Source organism: Pistacia vera, unplaced genomic scaffold (genome assembly GCF_008641045.1).
Source record: "Pistacia vera cultivar Batoury unplaced genomic scaffold, PisVer_v2 Contig117, whole genome shotgun sequence".
In the NCBI taxonomy this organism is placed as follows: Eukaryota; Viridiplantae; Streptophyta; class Magnoliopsida; order Sapindales; family Anacardiaceae; genus Pistacia; species Pistacia vera.
In genome coordinates, this window is record NW_022195215.1 from 1,440 (window position 1) to 22,589 (window position 21,150).

Below are 21,150 nucleotides of genomic sequence, written 5' to 3' on the forward strand. Positions count from 1 at the left end.
AGAAATTTCGTGAAAATGAAATGTAGAGAAGGGATACAAGACTCGAACTTTACCGAAGGGGGACTCTTCAACTTTGACAAACTAGGTTCATTGACCAACAAACATTTCTGAAATGGGCTCAATGGCCTAAACAGTGGTCGCTGCAATTACGAAGTTTATGAGATAGTCAAAGAGTCAGAGCTTGAAGTAATAGTGAATGTTTGAGTATGGTTTTGGTGGAGGAGGAGGGATTGAGGATTGAAATGAGTTATAGACTGCACAGAAGCGGAGGGTGTCGATTCGAGAATGGAGACATTGAGCAATCATGGAGAGAAATCTAGAAGACCGGACCAGTCGAGTGAAGTCTCTTCCATGGCCAGATGAAGAAGTTGAAAGTGTTCAATGAAACTTTCAAAACAGAGAACAATGGAGTAACTTAAGAAAAATCATTGGTTATCATATAGAGCGTTTGTTGACGTGGCCCTAATACATTAATTAAATAATAGTAGATTAACTAATTATAGATGTTAAAATAAAAGGTTTAAGGATAAAGTAAATATTTAATAACTTATAATTGCATAAATTTATTACTTACTAACCATTTATTAACTATTGAATTTTTTTATTTTTCTTATTATATTCTATTAAAATCAATATATTTTAACTCTAATGATAATATTATAGAAATAATACTTTTTAAGAACTATGTGTAACATTATTTTAGATGATTTATTCTTAACCAATTAATATTATTTAAAAATAAATAAGCTAATAATAGTTTGATGTGTATAGAGTCAAAAAAAAAAATGCTCTTTGAACAGTAAAAGTTATAATTTTAAAGACAATTAATTAAAATAATGAAAGTTTTTTTTTTAAAAGTTAATAATTTATTTTTTAAATGTCAATAAATAAAATCTTCCTCCTTTGGACAAATACTTTTACAACAAGAAAGTGAATATTTCAATAAATTGTGGGCTTCTAATATAACTTATTATATTATTATATTTTAAGATATTATAATGTAAAGTAGATGAATGGTAGGTTCCAGGGACAAAACCAAAATTTTCTATTGATAAGTCTAAATTTTTTTTTTTTGGAAATATTATGTATGCATATATCATAGACATACCTACGTATTACAAGTTCTGTTGTTACGATAAACTTTTATTAATAGAAAAAAAGATCATAAACATAAACCTATAGGAGGTATGTAATAAGCTTTTCTTCGAAATTTATTTTTTCATTGAAATGAAACTCTAACTTTATAAAATAAATAAAAAGGACATGCTAATGAAGGAGAGTATTATCGAAGTTGTGTTTTAAAGAGTAAAATCCTCAATTATTGAATCTCAAATTCTTTTTCATGTAAATTAATTTAATAAATAAGTTTAAAAGGAATTCAACACCCTCCCTTTATGCAGGGAAGGAGAAGAAATTATGATTCTCGTAGAGATGAAATAAAGATTTACAGTCAAACCTATCAAACTATTTGAGTGAGATATATAGGAATTATTTTTCAATAGAGATAATAAGGAAAATAAGTTCTTGATTAATGAAATAAAGAAACACTTTTTTAATAAGTATTGGTAACAAATTGTAATTATGATATAAGGATTTTAAATTTCCTATTTGACATGAAATGGTAAAAAAAAAAAAAAAAAAAACGAAAGTTTTTTAAATAATTATTAATAATAAATTATATATGAGAGTTTTAAATTAAATGGGTTTTAATTATTTAACAATTAGCTCATATGAAAAGCCCAATTCATAAAAAAAAAAAGTGGTATTATAATACCCGTTGTAAGCCTATTATTGGTGTTTTTTTTTTTATTTAATTTGAAAATATATTATAAATACAAAATTACCAAAAGAGACTACACATTTAAAAAACCTGAACAAGTTTTTGCTGTTCTTAGAACTTTTAAAAAATCCTAAAGTTTTAAGAGGAAATCTATTTAATTACATTTCAAAACTCATAATACAATATAAACACAAAGCGATTTTCTTTTCGCTTTTGAAACAGTTTTAAAAAAATATATGAAAAGGGTTATAATGGATTAAATACCCATGTAGTTGATTAAATACAAGAATTTTTGATACAAATTTAGTATTTAGGTATGTTGAAGAATTTGCTTGAGATTGATTTAATAGATAATTTGTTTATGAGTAATTTATAATTGCTTTTGGATCTTGAAAATGTCGTATAATTTGTTGAAGAACCTGCTTGAGCTTCACGTAGGAAATTAGGCCTCTGGGCCCAAGAGCATGAATCATGGGCCGCTTAATGGGTCTAAAACCCATTTTTTCAAATATTAAAGCTAAATTATAGTTTCATAAATCAAATTAAAAATATCAAAATTTGTTAAATATAAAAAAATATACATATCAATAACCTAGTGCTTCTCCTCTTCTTCCTCCTCCTTCATATCAATGCCGTTTAACTATTCTCACAGCCAGAATTCCCCATAATTTTAACATTGAATCTATCATCGACATTGTATCGAAAAATTAAAAAATCTACAAACTCCATAGGATTGTCTTCGACAAACTTTTTCCAACCATTCACAAAAAAAAAAAAAAAACCCTTTGTCAGCATATTCCATTTTCATATGCCAAACTTTTCCCATTCGATTCCGAAGTACAACGTTCTTTGGTAATGCATTCGAGTATTGTACCCAAGCATCCGGGATTTTCACAGAAGAGATTTATTGGTAAAAGTGGCACTTGAATGCATTACCGAAGAATGTTGCGCTTCAGAACGAATGGGAAAAGTTTGGCATATGAAAATGGTATATGCTGACAATGGGGTATTTTTGTGAATGGTTGGCAAAAGTTTGTGGAAGACAGCGCTTTAGAGTGTGGAGATTTTCTAATTTTTCGATTCAATGGTGATGATAGATTCAATGTTAAAATTTTGGGGAAATCTGGCTGCGGGAAAGCTAAGCCGATCCTCTTGTGGGCATTGATATAAAGGAGGAGGAAGAAGAAGAGGACACGAAATTATTGATGTCAGTACTGATTTTGATGAAGATTACGGTAGTGACAGTGAAGATAATGTCGAAAAGGCAGAGGAAGAGGAGGAGGTGGAAACAGAAGAAGAAGCACTAGACGTAATAGCTACATTGAAGCAGAGAGGCAAAAGGATTTGTGGAAATGATGGTAAACATTATGTACTTTTTATTTTATTTTTTTTCATCTCAAAGTAATTCTATGTGCATGTGTGCCCTATAGATATGTAATAGGGTTTGTGTGAGATGAATGAAACCCATTGTTAATGTGACAATGTCTTGACTGGAGAGGAAGTGAGAAAATATGTTCATCATCAAAATCCCTACTTTGTGTCAAAGCTAAGGAAATCTGGAAAAACCGACTGGTAACAGCTAAAATCATCTATTAATTTCATTTTTCATCAGTTAAAACAATTGGTGAAATGCTAATTCTTTCAATTTGTTATGATTTATGGTACCTCTGCTTGAAATGGAGGCCAAATTCTCCTGTGTTTTAGTTCATAATAAGAAATGTTGTTGGCAGTATAATGATTTCTTGCACCATCATAAATCCAATGTAAATGACTTCATTTGGCTTGAATTTATGGGGTCAAGCATGCATTTTGTTTTGCTTATTAAACAATATAGTTGCTAATGTTAGAGTTTTCTATTCATTATTGCAGTTTGTTCTATCTTATGCCTTCAGAGATTTTGGATTCTATTAGCTGAACATGTAACCTTTCAAGATGAGATGGAGAGGAAATGGCCTGGAATGGTTATGTGCTGAAAGGATGGACGAACCTGGATTAGTGGGGATGGAAACAAGTCTGCTGGTGGAACCATGAGCAAAAAGATGATCCTTGCATATGTGAATTTCCGCAAGCAGCTGGGAGAAACAATATAATTCTGTTGCAGATTCTCCAAGGAGTTGGGTCACAGAGCCAACCCACCAACCAAGAACCAAACCAGGCTGACCAATGAAGCTGGGGCTACAGTCTGGTTTAAGTTTCTACATCAAGCTCTGCTAATGTTTATATAAATATTATGCTTTCAAGAACAAGAAGTGTTATGGTGATGAACAAGATTTAGAATTTTTCTGTGGGTCACTGTTGTCAAGGGTTCAGGAAACAAAAATGAAATCTGGGGTATTTTTTTTCTTTGTTTACTACTTTGTTAGCTACTTACTCTTACCTATTCTTGTGTTCTGTGATTCTTTGCCAAAACACTCATGTCATTCACTTCTACATGCGGTTCTGTACTGTGTATAAGCTATTTTGAGTGTTAAAGAAATCTACAATATTGATGTAATAGTGGGGTGACCTTATGTTTCATATAATTTTTCTGGGGATACAGAAGTTTCTGTCACTGAAACATGTTGATTAATGTGAGATAGCTTCCATACATAGATTAAGTTTGAAACTTTCTTATCAGTTTTAGAACTTTAAGGTCTCTTAATAGCATTGTCGCCTGTAATTCTGATGAGTGGTGATGGTATTGAGTACCATCTACTTAGCGTAAGTGTTTGTGAGTGATAAATTTCATGAACTATTGAAGAATTCTGATGAAATCTCTAGATGGTTTTACATGCCTTTGCTTCACAGCTAGTCTGTTTTAATTGTATAGATTTTCAGTTTCGTCTTCTTGTCTGAATCATTTGTTTTTTCCCTCTTGTTAGTCTGCATTCAAGTTTAATGTTAAATCAGTGGTGGTCTTGTTTGTTAAGTTTGTATTGGGATGTGTCTTCCTGTTTATAGACCATTGATCTATGGTGACAATTATTTTCAAACTTCTTCGAGTTTTTGTTCGCTAATATTGTATGTTTTGAGGGACCCAGATGCTAAAATATGTAACACTTAAAGTGTACTTGTAATATGAGAGCAAATGTGGGTTTACTCTTCGATTTTTACATTAAACAAGCTTTTACTATAAAAAATAGTGTAGATTCTTTTACAGTCTGCAAGATTCCATATTGTCTCAGCATTGACTTGTTAGTATCTATTACTCTTTGATTTTTTTAGTTGTTTTTTAAGTTGATCTGCGTTTATATTATATGGTTTTCATTTGAGTTTCACTTAATTTTGTATTGAAGAATATGTTAAAAAAATGAGTGACCCGCAAGGGTCGGATACGGTTTTATATTTCATTACATGTTTAAAACTTCCATCCGTTTTACCTATACCTGTTTTGACTCGACTCGTACCCACCTAGCCTGCCCGTTTGTCGGGTATGTTGGGTGGTAGATTCTTAAGATTGTAGTAGCTTCAATACTTCTGTTTCTGTCGGCATTTTTTTTTTGGTGGTTTTCTATTTCAAATTTCAGATTCACATCTTGGTTTTCCCTTGATGTGTTTATTTGATTCCCCTAAAATCAATGGAGCTTGATTTCATTCAACCAAAGTTCATTAATTATCTTATGGTTTGAAATGGGAAGTTCCTAGTTTGCTTCAAATTCATCTATCACTGTGTCATGAAATTCTTGTTACTGGATTGATGCGAGCAGACCGATGTTGTTTTGAAAAAATTTCACTTCCTTGCCAAGTTATGTTCACTGGAAATTTTGTATATTATACTTTGAAAAATGACTTAGCTTTTTATCTTGATTATTACAGGTTGGCTGCTTGAGGAGACCAATTCCATCTAGATGAAGAATATAAATTATATCAAAGAAAGTTGAGGTTGGCGGGGCCGTCAAACATTTCCAGGGCAAGTATGGACGTTACTAGAGCTGGAATGGACATTTAGCAACCGCAAGTATACGCATTACTAGGGCAAATATGGGGTTGCAAATCCAGAGACTTGTGTTTCAGACGATTTGAAGGGAACATGGTTGGATACCAAGTGAGAAAGAGACAAAGCCTTCTATGTTGGTTGGGTGACAACAAAGTGAGAAGCCCTTCGATGTTGGCGTCCAACCTCCATCTACTTTCAAACTCTGATAGATTATAAAACGAGTGGCTTGTATCTACCATCACCGAGACTCTTTGACCATGGTAAAGCTTAGTGCTTCAGGAGTGGCCGATATCTCTACCACCATCGAAACTACATGGTGGTATTATGATAGATGTAGCATTCTTTCTTACCTTTTCTTTAGGGGCTACTTTCGGAATATAAGTGCTATATATTATCACCGAGGGTTTAGTCGAATAGTCAAGTATATGATTTGCTCGTACAAGGTTTGAGCTCGAGCTCTCTCATGGGTACTCTTATGATCAAAAGTTATATTTAATTGCATAATAACAATTGTAGGGTTTGGTAGGTTTCCAAATCGATAATGCAAGAGATTTTTAGTTTCGAACTTGAGCTTATGAAGCAAGTGCCGATTATTAAAAAAAGAGAAATGCTACAGTTACCGAATAATGCACATCAAATTCATGAACCAAATGAAATGAAGAAATATTGATTGTCGATTAATATTAATTTATAATTAATCAACGGTTAAGATTGTATTACGTCATTCGGTACATGAATTCGATGCGCATTTTTTGATAACTAGATTATTTTCCTTTAAAAAAAAGTTGAGATGGAGTAACATTATTACTCTATATATCAATCACATGTTTTACAAATTACAATTATTTCAATCGGTTTTACAATATAAAGTACAATACCTACAATAACATCAAAAAATTAAAATTAATATAATATAAAAATAAATTAAACGGACAATAATGCCCTTTCCCTCATCAAAGCTTCAGCTGCTCTTCTTCCCGAAACCAAAGCGCCATCAAAAGTTGCAGAAGTCATATAATCACCACACAAATACAAACCTGATTCACGTTTCGGATTTTTCATCAAATTCGTTGGTGGGCTTTGATTCGGTTGAGCAAACCGGATCCGATACGTTCTCAAATGTTCCCATGAACCCACCATTTCGCTCCCGAACCATCCTGATATTTCGCGGATCACCTCATCTCTTAAATTATCATCTGAAACATCCTCAAACAACCCGATCAATGACACCGAAACCAGTGCCTTGTCTGATGGACCATACGACGGAGCTACATTTGTAGCGAAAAACATGTTGTTAACAATTCCTTTCCCCGAACCGTTCAGAAAAAGAACCGGATCCTGCACCGGAATTTTATCCCGATTCGCCGAAAAATACAAGCAAACGGTACTCCGATAATTTTTTCTTTGTGGGTTTAACTCTTTTCCCGGTAAAAGCTTATCAACTTCAGGTTCTTCAACGGCCAAGATTATCCCAAGCTCAGTATTCAATACTTCTCCATTCTGCAGCCTCACATTTGCCGAATTTCGGCTGTTTAAATCGACGGAAACAACTTTTGTGTTCAACAGGATTGAATCGGACGGCAATTTCGCCGCCAACTGATTTGGAATTTCGCCGATTCCCTTGGCGGGAATAGTATTATCTCCAAGAGCAAGACATTTGAAGATAAAATCAAACAATCTCGAACTCGTTTCCAGTTCTTTATCGAAGAAAATACCACCGAAAAAGGGCTTAAAAAACCGCTCAATAATCGAATCCGAAAACCCGATACTCTTCAACAAATCCAAAACCGAAACTTCACCGGCACTAAAAATTTCTTCATCCGATTTACTCAAAACCCTTATTCTCGTCAAACCGATCAGCAACTTATCGAGAGCCGAGCCAATGGGGTTCGCTAGCGAGTTCAATGAGTCGCCAAAGTGGCGTAAAGGGTCAGCCACCGTGTGGAATCGGCCATTATGGAAAATTTTGGCGCCGGAATAGAATTTCTGAAGATTCAATGCGTTGTAGTCGAGTAATTTCTGGGCTTCCGGATAAGCCGTAATGAAGATTTGGAAGCCACGGTCGAGAAGAAAGCCATTGAGAGTGTCGGTTCGAACGCGGCCGCCGACGGCGTCGGAGGCTTCGAGGAGGAGGAAGGGTATGTTTTGAGAGTGGAGCTTGGTGGCGGCGGCGAGACCGGCGAGGCCAGCGCCGATGATGATGACTTTGTCTTTGTTGAGGGTGTTGAATTGTGGTGTTTTGAGAGCAGTGGCTTGGGGATTGAATTTGATTTTGAAGGAAAGAGGAGAGAGCAGAGTGACTGGCATTTGGCTTTGGATATGGTTGGCTACTTGGCTACTTTCGAATTACCGTTATCATCATCTTTTAAATATGATTTTTAAAATATAAAATTAAAATATGAAATATGAAATATAAATTGACCCAAATGCCCCTTAAAATAAATTTCTATAAAATTAAGAATTTCTAATCTTTTTATAATTTTTTCTTCTTTATTCTTTTTAATTTGATGTAATTTTGGAAAAAAAAAATTAGTATTTTTGAGAAACCTTTTTTTTTTTTTTAAAATCCTAGGTTTTTCTTTTGCATTTAAAAAAATATATTTTTAAAAGGATAATATTATCATTTAATGATAAAAATGGGTCAAATTTTAAAATTAACGGAAAAAGCCTAATAATAACACTGATTATATCGAATAACCAATAGACTAGATACAACTGGAAATATCTTAGAGGTACTACATGGATTCAATCCTTTGTCTTTATCGTTAGCTTTGGATAAAGAAAAATATCCAAATTAGTATAGGGTGGCCATGACCACTAAAAAGTTTATATATAAAAATTAATATATGCCTAAATTTTGGCCCTTTGGACATGTTCGTCATGTAATTTCTTCTAATTATTTAATTTATTTTTAATTTACAATAATTCAATAATCTTTTGTTACATCAATTTATATAAGAATGTTGGTATAAAAAGTTTATAAGTGTAATATTACTCTTTTATGACTTTATCATTGATATTGATTAACATGTATATTGATTTATACCAATGTTTTTATGCCTGGACTAGTCCTTGGGTTGTGCAGTCCGACCGACAAGTCAGGCTAATGATGTCATACTAACATCAACATGATGTAATAAAATTTTAAAACTGTAATAGTTAATAAATTTTTAAAGTAAATCCATGTAAATCCATATAAATCCAAATCAAAATAATACTACAATATAACATAAACAAAATAAATCCAAAATTCGAAATCCAAAGAATTTTAAAATTTTATATGCCATCATGATGTCAAGCTTACGTTATCGGTTCAATCGGCCGATCCAACTGGTTGGACGATGATTTAACATTATTCCACTAGTTCAACCTCAAATCAATCTAGTCTAATTGCTATAATTGAATTTGGGATGTACTCGAATCAGATAAGGATCCAGTTTACCAGTCAGACCAGTCAAACCAATCGATTCCATCCAAGTTTTAAATAATGATTTATAAGAGTGATATTAAAAAAATTGGGACGAGGGGATGGTATTTTTTTAACTAATGTAAATCACCATGACATGATGAGTATATATATATAAGAGTAATATTCACATCATGTGCATTCTTTAGTCTTACAATTATTTTAATTATAAATCTAAAATTCTTTGAAAGATACTACTATAGTTGAAATTGGATTTAAATAATGTGGGCTATACTAAATGGGCCCCGGCCCAATTACAAAAGAGATCAATATTTTTTATTATTATTCTCTCACTTTCCCTCAGTTTTTTTAATATATTTTTTAGGTATTGTCGAAACCCATATTGGAGCATGCCTAATCCTTAAGGACTATGGAACACCCTATAAGTCCAATAGACCAAGATAATTGCATAAATATAGTAAGTACATTTCCTGCAAGTCTGTGACTCAAACACAAGATCCTTTGGATATAGTTAACCCTAATGGTTAAAGGGTTTGCCATCTGGTCACAAGGGGAGAGGTCACATTCTTTCTTATTCTCTCACACCAAACATTGAACTTGCTACATAAAATTCAAAAAGATCCCTTAATCCCATATTAATTATATGGTGGTCTTTTATAGTCAATTTAAAAAAAAAAAAAAAAAACAGCTTGACCCTTAAATGATAATACCCCATATTAATTATACGGTAAATTCGTCATTCACATTAATATCCCATATGAATCAATTATATGTTCCCGGCTTCCTGCTCATGGAATTACAATTTTGGTTCAGTAAATATAGACAAGTACTCTTTGTTTTTACTTGGGTTGTAACCATGTGAGGTCTATTAATACCAACTTGGTTTTTTCTTTTATGTGGTACACTCATTTATGAAGAGATGGAGCTAAGGGTGTTCAAAAGGACTTATCAGAATCAGAACCAACAACTACACGAGGTTTGGTTTTGGTTCCTAGCTGAAACCAGTTGTTAACAGATAGGTTATGGTTTCAAAAGTTTGGAACCGATACTGTGCGGTTTCGGTTTTTGTTCATGCAATCAAGAACCAGAACCAGAATCGAGACTAATAAAAATAACATTAAAGAGTGGGGGAGTTTTTGTAATTTTTCTGTCATATATCAAAATTTATTTTATATGTTATGTAATTTTATCATTTTAATTTTGGAGTTTGTAATTTTTAATTTTTCAACGGATCATTGTAATTTGTAATGTGAAATTCTTAGTTTTCATAATGGGAGGTGGAAGGCCTAAAGGTTTAATAATGTATTTGTAATTTTTTTTTTTTGGGGGGGGGGGGGGGGGGGGGGGGGGGGGTATTGTAAGTTATTAGGTTTTTTTTTTTTTTTTTTTTTTGTCATTTTATAAACTTTTGGGGGTAGAGAATTTTCCTAGGTACCTAGAACTGGAGCCGTTATTACAGGTTTCAGTTTTGGATATCCAGTAACCAAACTGTCGATTCCAAATTTAGGAAACATCAGTTCGGTTCTAATTTCTTCAAAAAATGAAGGGTACTCAGAACCGATCCCCTAGATGACGTAACCGGAAAGTGATACTAAATTGATACAAGGATGGAGCATGAGAGGGCCACAAGAAAAAAAATTACACTAAATTGGTACAGGCAGGGGGGGAAATGGAAAACTGACAGTGGTCAGCCTGAGGGAGCAGGCAACAATTAATAATTACTCTAAACAATTTCAACTTATCTTACTCAGATCTCCGTTTTTAACTACAACAAAATCCAAGCTCTAGCTCACTTATGCAGTTTGCAGTTTCTGATATATAATTGGCGGAATTCTCATTCTCACAAGGTTGGTTATGATTCCCTGGGAAGCAACGTTGTGGTTTTCACCTGGAATCATATTTTTGAGTCGTTTCAGAGCTTTTCCTGGCCAGCCAAACCTTCTTCATCCCTAGCAATGCCTTAAAGTATGGGTTTCAAACTTGGGTGTCATCTTGTTCGAGCTACAAGTGATTTCAAAACAAGTTCAGAAAGGTCGAAGGCATGAAAGCACTTGAAAGGGGGAGTTTCCTTGATGATGGAAGAACATAACAAAGACTTGGAGAGAACGCCATCCAAGTAGGCCAATATATTACGTTATGTTTATGTTTGGCGAAGAGATTGATGAGGTGGACGTGTTGGTATTGATGGTAAGAAGATAAAGTAAAATAGGGGTTGATTAGGTTATAGTTTTGATTTAGGTAGATGTTAGATTTTGTTAAAATAATAAAAAAGTGTAAGTTTTTATTAATAATATAATATACAAATTTTTATAAATTATTTTTTTATTTTTAAATATACATTTTTTATTATTTTAATATTTTATTGATAGATCGATATAATTACCATTTAATAGTTTGATTCAATCAAGAATCTATTAACTTTAGAGGTAGTAATATTTGGTAAAAAAAAAAAAAAAAAAAAAAAAAAAAATTGCCTTTGACCGTTAGTGGATTAAAATCATATTGATATAAATGTGTGAATTATGTGATTATATTAAACTCAACTGAATAAATATTAAAATGCTTGCTAATATGTTTATGCAATGACAAGTAATGGATTAACAATCATATAGGACTTGCAAATATGCTTCATGCCACTTAGGGGTGAGTAAGAAATCTGAGAAGAAATGGAATCGGTGAATACTCGGGGTTCAGATTCCTCCCTAGAACTAGCATGAAAAGGGTTGGTTCTGGTTCCAAATTTGGCGGAACCTGCGGTTCTGGTTCTACCACTTCAAGAACTGGAATCGAAACTGGGAACTAAAATTAGAATTAGGAATTGAAGAAACCGAGGTCTGGGTATTCGGGGTGGAACTGATGGGGGTATGTTTATCATTTTTGTGAATAGTAGGGGTATTATAATTTTCTTGGGTATTAGGAACCAGAACCGACCAATTTCGGTTTTGGTTCCAAATTCCATGAATAGGCCGGATCCGATTCCTTGGAAAAAGGGTGGGGTACTGGGACTTGAACACCCTTAATGCCACCTACCTTATTAGTTATAATATGACATTAAATTACAATTGAGAGCATTAGGGTGACATTGCTAGTATTAAAATCAGTTGGGTTTGAATGAATTTTGAAAACATTAGGGGGTCAGTTGAATTTTCTTAGTAACCACTACAAAGACTTGGAAACAGATGAGAAGACTTGGGTCAAGTCAACAAGTAGAAGATTATCCACACTATTAGTATAGTGTCTGAACAACCCTTTTCTTTTGTTTTCTTCTCCTTTTTCTTATTTAATAAATCAAAACTTCTCTCTTTATAAAAGTTTCCTTTTTTATTTGAAGTTGAAAAGAAGGCCAGCTGATGTTACCAAGCTTTCCCTTCTTATAGGGAAATTGAAGGTAAAGTTCGTCCACTAAGAATCTAATTACCAATTGAACTATAGATCGTGGTTGAAATTTATTATTTATACAATTGATAAAATCTTGTCAAAATATCACTTAGCTCATCTTGGCAAACTTGTCTTAGATATCTGAATAGTTCGTTCCCAATTATAATTCTCTGTGAAAAAATCTTGATTTAAAACGAAAATTATAATTTAGTAAAATATAAAAAGATAAAAAAGTTAAATAATTATTTTAATCAATTATTAACTTTTAATATTTATTGGTGGAACCCACATGCAATTTCTCCGCGGCTTGTTCTAGCTGGGAAAATGGAATTGGTAAGGTATAGGCCGTACGGTACTAACAACTTGTTTGAGAAGGGGAGTATGTAATAGTTTATCTGAAAGAGACATAAAGCAGAGAATGGAGAGGGTTTTTCTTCCCTCCTCGAGAGACCAAACGAGCGAATGGAAATGGATTAACTGAACATGTCATGATCAAATTAATTATGTGAAAGAGAATTAGGAGACTAGAAAAGTTGAAGTGCTTAAAAAAATTAACTTAGTGTTAAAACCTGAGTCTAAACTAATCAACACATAAATCAATCCAACACAAACAAGATTCAAAGAAATCAAACACCAAGAATTACACACTCAATCTGTCGAATCAGAGCAATGCTTTAACCCAAGCCTAATCACTCAATAACTCTCTATAACCTGCAAGAAATCAGAGACCTATCCTAGCCTCAAGAAGGAAACGCAACCCTCTCACAAATTTGCCCAGATTACAACGAGAAAGACCCCAGCAAAAAGCCCCAAATCAATTGCTCATTTAACACACAAGAACCCTAACAATTTCAGACTAAAAAACCCGATAGCTGTACGCCTTCTAGCTATGGTTTGCCTTTAGGTTCCGTTTGGGGCCGACCCAATACACAGTGACCCTACTTCCTTTCATCAACAACCAAAAAGCACTTTGAAATGACAATGACTTTCACAAATTGAACCCAACATTACAATACGAGTTGTGAACCTGGTGAGACTCAACTCAACTCATTTTAACTTCCATGACTCAACAAATTTGGATAGTGCAACAGATTAAAAAATGTAAAGGGTGTTAACTTAAATGTAAAGGGAATGAGGAATGGCGTTACCGGGATCGAGGAATAGAGCTATCGTCAACGAATGAAGCTGTCGCCATCGATTTCCAGAGAGGAACAGAGCTGTCGTTGTCGATTTACGGCGAGGGAGGAAGACGTCTTCGATTTGAGAGAGTTCAAATGCGATTTGGGTGGGATTTCAGAGAGAACAGAAGACAGAGCCGAAACTGTGACAATTTTCGCAGAGAACAGAGTGTTTGCTTAGAAATTTTTGTGAGAAAAACGGAGAAAGATTGAAAGAGAAGAATTGAAGATTGAAGAAGACGAGAAAGGGGTGTGACTGCGTCGCGTTTAGGATTTAGGGATTATTAATATGTGGACCGGTTTTTCTGCCGGTTCGGTTGGACCTGCGGTTTACTGATATTATCCGATTTTTAACCGGTTTAAAACGACTCAATGCATAGTAATGGTTTTGACAGTGAACTGAACCGAACACGTGACCTATTCACGGTCCAACAGGTTGGACCGACCGGTCTGGTCCAGTTTTTAAAACAGTATGAATAAGCACAGTTTAAAAAGAAGCACGTCGTTTTACGTAATTTTTTAGTCTTCTGTTAAACGACAAAGAACTAACTGGCCGACTTCTAAATTAGGGTTGCCCTAGAAGAGATGACGCTCTCATTTCAAAATCTTAATAATGGAAAATATCTTAAACCAGAAATATCAAAATGTAATCATAAAATATCAATTTTCCGGTACAAATTTCTTGCTGCTGGGTAAAGTGAACAGTGGATCCGCTTCTCATTTGTGAATCTTCGAGGGCATTACATCTGATCAATCACAATTTTATTAAATCTAAGACTTTTCTTTTGTTCGTTCAAGTACCAATATTTCTCCAGATTAGGCTTTCAGTTGCATTCTCCACTCAGTTCATCTAATGTGAAGCCACATTATCAGAAACACACTGCCTTGTTTGTTTCCCAAATCTGAGCAGTAAAATAATTTAAGAACCAGGAAGGAAAGTAGATTGAGCAAGAGTCGTGGGAAGGGAGATGTGAAGGCTATTAAGCGCAAAATAGGTGGCAATACCAGCAGCATAACCTGCAAAAGCGAAACCACTTACCTGCACAAAGACAATAGATTTCATTTACGAAACAGAAAAATGGTATTTCAATCTAAGATTTCACAGGAACCATGATATATATATACCTTCCGCAAATACCAAAAGAAGTCCACCTTTTCCATCCCCATGAATGCGACTCCAGCAGCAGAGCCGATAATAAGCATGGACCCACCAGTACCAGCACAAAATGCTATCAGCTGCCAGAAATCAGAATCTTGTGGGAAAGAGGTGAGATCGTACATCCCCATTGCTGCTGCAACTAAGGGAACATTGTCTATTATTGCTGATACAACCCCTATTGCACTTGCAATCAGGTCAGTGTTAGGAATTTTAGCATCAAGGAAATTTGCAATTTCACGGAGAAGACCTGCTGCCTCCAGGCTACACAACCAGAACACAGATTTTCAAATTAGTGTTCTCTTGATGGTACTCCACAAATACCAGGAGTAGAGAGCTTGCTAGAATAGAAAAAAGGAAAGAATAGTTAACAAGCTAACAAGCCATGTTATACATGTGACAGATTTAATGATTCATAAGTTGTCTGTATAATTTGCCTATGCAATATCTACTGCTCATCAACACAATGAATCAGCAGCCACTCAGAAGTTGTTAACTAGATATCTAGTTAAAAGTTTTTTAAATACCCCAAGATAATTCTAACACTCAAAGGACGCTAAGCGAAAATTAAAAAAAGAAAACTTTAATCACCTTCCAGTGCCTAAAGGGAACAGAAAATCAGAGAATTGTTTGTCTGTACCTGCTCACGGACAAAAGGATTCCAAGGAAGAAAAGGGCTCCTTGCGTGTCAATCCGTGATAAAGCCTGTGGTACTTTCAACTTTTGCCTTTCTGATTCACCATAATGAATAGCATCGGTCAGAATCCAAAGAACTCCAAGACCAAGCAGCATGCCCATGTAAGGAGGCAAACCAGTCAGTGCCTTAAACACAGGAACAAAAATCAGAGCCCCAATACCCACGGAGAAAACGAGCTGTCCTCTAGGAGCCATCTGTTCTGATGCCAAAACATTAGGAGAGTCCTGTCCTGTCCCATTCACTTCGCTGAATGGAAGAAGAGAAATTCATATCATTTAATCTTCTAATTGATGAAGTCAAAAACTTTTGAAAATTCAAAATCCATGGCTTTGCTTTGACAATGCAAGAAGTGTACCTAGTCAGCGACAAAAGAGCCAGCGGAACAGCCAGAGAAATAGCTGAAGGTAGAAACAAGCTCTGCAAACACAAAATACAAAATGAGGAAGAATGCCAGTGCACTGCTATCCCAGGAAGCAATGACATCAACTCTCTAATGTCCAAGCATCAAACCTGAAAAGGATGCATAGAGGCGTATACAATACATTAACGCATGGTATTAGAACTGCTAGACCAAGGATTTGCATGCTTCAGGAGCAGATGAACACTAAACCTATCTTTTAAAGCATAATTCCATACACCCATATACCTATGACTATTATTTGAGAATCATTATAGTATTCTGGTTGGCAAGTAACTAAAAAGGTTTAAAATTTGAAAAATATAACTTCCGCCACTCTCATATAAAGCAGAGTTCATTAAAATTGTAAAACTCTACTAAGCCATCCAAACTTCTGTCACACGGTTCATTTCTGGAGAATTCCTAGAAGGGCCTGCTCCTCACTTTACAGACTCCCACAAAGACCCAAAGAGAGAGGAAAGTTTCAATAAGCATCCAAAGCAAGAAACATATCCTAACGCCAGTGCAATACAGTTCTACCTTGTTTTGAAGACACTAATGCCATTATAGACAATATTAACATACATCATGCATTCAATCCCAAGGGACAGATGCTTGGGGAGCAAGATGAAGATAAAGACCTTCATTGTTGGCAATGTGGATATCTGACCATGTATCCATAGCATTGTAGTGGTAACATCACCAATTGGAGTCCATGCACCTCCAGCATTTGCTGCTATTACAACAACAGCTCCAAGAAGCCTGTAGAAAGATCCAAACATCTGAGTGAAGTTTTACTGAGCCAAGCAATGGTTCCGTTTTATTTTTGTTGCAGAACAGAAGTTTAAAGAGAACTGGTTTGACAGGTTTCAGTAGAAGAAAGACAGCAGAAAGGCAAAAGAACAATTTAAACAAAAAGGTGAACTTTTGAAGCCATGCAAGTTAATCTATATGAGTAGAACAAATGAAGGCCTCTTATGAAACAGAGAAATATCCCAAGTTTAAATGGCAAGTCCATGATGCTTACTTATATGGGAATTGGCTTTCAGCATTTCTACTTTTCTTTTTTTTCTTGAATACATTAAATTCAACCCTGACAAAGAAACTCTAGTTCTCATATGTTTGTGATAATTATAAAGTTCACCACCATAGCATCAGAAAAAGCCAGGTTAAGTAATATTTATATTAAGAAAATAACTTGTTATGTGAACTTAGGCAGTGTTCCTGGATATCTATAATTGCATTAGAAAAAAAATGTAGAATTGCCAGCACATACTTGCGGTAGTCCGAGGGAGGTACTAGTTTTCTCAACAGAGAAACCATTACAATAGTTGATGTCAGGTTGTCAAGGATTGAGCTAAGGAAAAAAGTCACAAAACCAACCTGCAATTCCAGTATAAAACATTAAACACCATTAATTAACAGGAAACATATTGTGAAAAAGATATGGCTGTTACAGCAATCTCAAGCCACAAAATGATGCTGAATTCATCTAATCTTCCACACAAAGAGAAGGATAATGAGAATGAGTCAAGTGAAAATAATATTCAACGGTCTCTGGAATTTCATCTTGATTCAAAGCAAAACTGAAGTCTTTTCCACAGCAAACAAAACTGCTGCCAGATTTTCTGATGCAAAATTATGAAGGAGAATAGATCATAAAATCAGATAAATCATCAAATAACACTTATTATTGCCTGCAGGGAATGCTTCTTTAGATAAATGTCTAGCCAACTCCAAAAACTGTTCTTTATGACTAGTTTTGATGTCCCTAAGATTTTTAAATACTTGGGTGGCATATCAGGCAAGTTCAACAGATAAGAGTAATGGGAAAACATGTTTAAAAGTCCCATAAACTATATCCAGAAACAAGGCACTCTTTAAGAAACTATTTTGCTGCACTGACCCACTCTGGTAATGTTGCGAAGTTCAATCTGTAGTTGATAGATAACTAAGTTCAGAGTACAATAAAAAATGGCAGGTGGGCAGCACTTTGCAAATGGAAAGCAGTAAATACCATAACTCAGCAACTTTCAAAGATACCTGAATTCAGTGAAACAATGCTTTCAATCTATCTCATCTAATGAAATCTTCCAGAACTTCTGTTGATACCGAACAAACAAATTTTTGTTTTAGATGGACTAAATATTGGACTACCAAACATTCATGCTTCACTGCACATGTATATTTTTTTAAAAATAAGTTCAATATCTGAAACGTCGAGGAGAAAGAACTTCTCAATCTGGTTATGACAGCAGAAATAGAGCACCCACCACCCAAAGCAGTGTCCGAGGCTTTCGTGTAGTTATATTGTCAGTAACCAGCTTAAATCCTTGATGTGCATCAACTATTTCTACAATGGTCATTGCACCAAGCAAAAAAAAAACTATTTCACTGACTTCTGCAGATGCATGTGACAACTCCGAAACAGCTATTTCAGTTGAAGGAGCCTACATAAGAAAATCAGACAAGTGAAAAGCCAAGAAGCAATACACAGAGAAACTAGAGATACATATTTAAGAGGAAAAAGAACTGCAATTTAATGGATATTAATCAAACAGAAACAGTCGAATTAACTCAATCAATACACCTACAGTGTTATAAAAGAGGGAAAAGTTAATTAGTAGCTTACACAGTTGTTATCAATAATATTCAAGGAACAGTAACTAATGCAGAAAATGAAAATATTCTCAGTGTCACCAAACATATATTAAAGGAAATAGATTCAGAGGAGGTCAATGTTTCCACTTAACAAGTTTTCTTTTCTGTTTTCAGTCATCTGTGCAGTCCATATTTCCAATTAAATAGGTCTGTCTATAAGCAACATGGAATCAATGATTCCATTATCAATACAAAATTGTTGATTAGAAAGCCATCTAACCAATTTGAATTAGAATCTAAAAATCAGATATCAATAATGGGGAAACTAAGCTCTCAATTCATGACACTATATCCTAGACATAGAATTCATTAAATGTTAAACAAACAACAGATACATGCTAAGCCTTCACAGACATATGATGCCTTCATTACAGATCGAGTTAATTGATAGTAAGAATATTAATTTAAGTAAGCAACTAAATAATACATTATCTCATTAGTAAATTTCAAGTAATCAATACAAATTATGAAACTTACTCCGATGGTTCGCACAACCCATAAACTCACAGCCATCAATAATCCAACTCCACTTTTATTGAAAGCGAGAGACTCTTCAAAAATGATGCCTGCATAACCTATTACAAATAACAATGCCATGGCAAGATCCTGTATCAAGAATTCAATTAAATCAACTAAAAATTGTCTACAGAAACTGACAATATCTGGTCAAAGGTATCTAAGCCATCACCGAGAACCTGAAATTAGAGATTACCTTATTGGCAGCAACCCATGAGTGATTAATAGCCACTGCCCCTGTGGCAGCTGCTGCAAAAACTGCAAGAGCTTTCAGCAAATCAGTTTTTGGCTGGTATGTGGCTTCAAATTCACTTGAGCTTGTTTCGTCAAGTGAACATAAAGGATCACATGATTGAGATGTCAATGTCAGGTCCTGCTCCAAGCTAAAAGTCAACATGAAGCAATGCACTTGGCATATAATATGCAAGACACCACAATAATGTTAATTCTCCAAGATAATATGTAAATATCCATGCACATATCATCAAACTATGACCAACTAGAAAATGCTCTACATACACTTCAATTAAAGAGTCACATACAATTAGACATCTATGCAATAGTTTAGACAATTTTTCAACAGTAACCTGTAGCAACTAATGGCCAACCTAAAGCAGCAAAAAAGCATCTTACCTTCACAAAATTAACCAAAATTTAAACTCTTTGATAAAAATTCAATCTAGTAATACTGCTGCGCAAATGTATTAAGTAACCCAAACTAATAAACTAACGAATATACTTCAAACTGAGAAGAAGAACCTCAGAAAACTAACCAGAACTGTCATATTCTACCTCACCAATGTATTCAATAAAAAATCCGTAGCACCATTTAACAATAATCTAAACCCAAATTCATACAGTCTAAACCAAACCCTTTATTCAAATCCATTAAAAAAAATGAAACTTTGGCGAAAAAGTAGGCATTTTCCAGTTCTTCATTCTCAACCAAAATACCCATTCAGACTCATTAAATTAGCGAACAAATAATTGGGCAGTCCTACAAATTGAAGCTTCAGTCAAAATAGAGTGTGAAAAAAAGGCCTGGAGTTTGTCCCAATTCATAAATACGCAACCATTAACCAAAACGATTGATAGATATCATCATTTAACAAACAAACAAAAATGAGCCACAAACTTAGCAAATGTATGAAACCAAATGGTATCCTTAAAAATTTGAAGTTTTCATAATAAAGAAAGAGACGAAAGAACCTGGAGCTGCTTTTGATTGTCGGGTTGTTGTTGAGGAGAAGAAGAAGAAGAGTCTCTTGCCTTGTCTTCAGCTCTAGCAAGTACCCCATTACGAAGATGCAATCTTGAACTTCTAATTGTAGCAAAGCTAGGAAAGGAGTGAAGAGAGGACACAGAAGTGAAAGAGGGAGAGTGTTTCTTGAATTGGTGTAATGGAGACAAGTGGGTCCCTATTGATATGGCAGCCATTAAAGCTGGTGTTTTTTTATCAAAACGAAAGGTTGAAGAAGAAGAAGTTTGTTTTTTTGGTTGAATTATTACAAGTTGCATGCAAGTGACTGAGAAATGGAGGAGGATAAATGAAAACCGCTATTACCTGAGGGAAAAGACGGCCCTTGATTAGTAAAAATGGGTGTGAGAATTGAGATCTGTACTGAGCTAGGGCCTAGGAGTGTTAAAAGCGGTTAACCCTTTTTTTTTAACGGAACCGATTTTTCGGTTTGAAAAAATTCCTGAACTGAAACCGAACTGGTTTAGAGGAAAAACTAACCCTTTTTTTTAATGGAACCAATTTTTCGGTTTGAAAAAATTCCTGAACTGAAACCGAACTGGTTTAGAGAAAAAACCGATTTTTCGGTTTTTCCCTTTTTTTATGAAACTTATTTTTTTATTTTTTTTCTAAATTAAATTATAAATATAAATAATACATATCTAAATAAAAATTAAAAATTCATACATATCTATTGACCGCTAATAACAACACATTAAAAATATTATTATTTTTTTATTTAATATATAATATATTATATTATCATTTTTTATTTGATATATAATATTTTTTTAATTGAATATATAT

The 21,150-nt window shown here is 34.2% G+C and overlaps 2 protein-coding genes and 1 long non-coding RNA gene across 3 annotated transcripts; 1 reads left to right on the forward strand and 2 right to left on the reverse strand.

Annotated features, from left to right (window-relative positions):
* Positions 1-2,370: 2,370 nt before the first annotated feature.
* On the forward strand, positions 2,371-6,216 carry LOC116107451. The gene is made up of 3 exons (XR_004124470.1): positions 2,371-3,138; positions 3,650-4,111; positions 5,576-6,216. It is a non-coding gene; the product is annotated as an uncharacterized LOC116107451 (long non-coding RNA).
* A 292-nt stretch (positions 6,217-6,508) lies between these two features.
* LOC116107169 (15-cis-phytoene desaturase, chloroplastic/chromoplastic) lies at positions 6,509-8,014 on the reverse strand. Its single transcript, XM_031393474.1, has one exon. It carries the CDS (start codon positions 8,001-8,003, stop codon positions 6,621-6,623), a length of 1,383 nt encoding a protein of 460 aa, XP_031249334.1. The 5' UTR covers positions 8,004-8,014; the 3' UTR covers positions 6,509-6,620.
* Positions 8,015-14,359: 6,345 nt separating this feature from the next.
* On the reverse strand, positions 14,360-20,681 carry LOC116107795 (sodium/proton antiporter 1-like). Its single transcript, XM_031394087.1, has 10 exons — positions 20,316-20,681; positions 19,303-19,479; positions 19,068-19,196; positions 18,203-18,379; positions 17,206-17,312; positions 16,571-16,691; positions 15,888-15,949; positions 15,476-15,778; positions 14,805-15,099; positions 14,360-14,718 (listed from the first exon to the last, which is right to left on the reverse strand). Exons 1-10 carry the CDS (start codon positions 20,622-20,624, stop codon positions 14,599-14,601), a joined length of 1,800 nt encoding a protein of 599 aa, XP_031249947.1. The 5' UTR covers positions 20,625-20,681; the 3' UTR covers positions 14,360-14,598.
* Between the last annotated feature and the right edge of the window lie 469 nt (positions 20,682-21,150).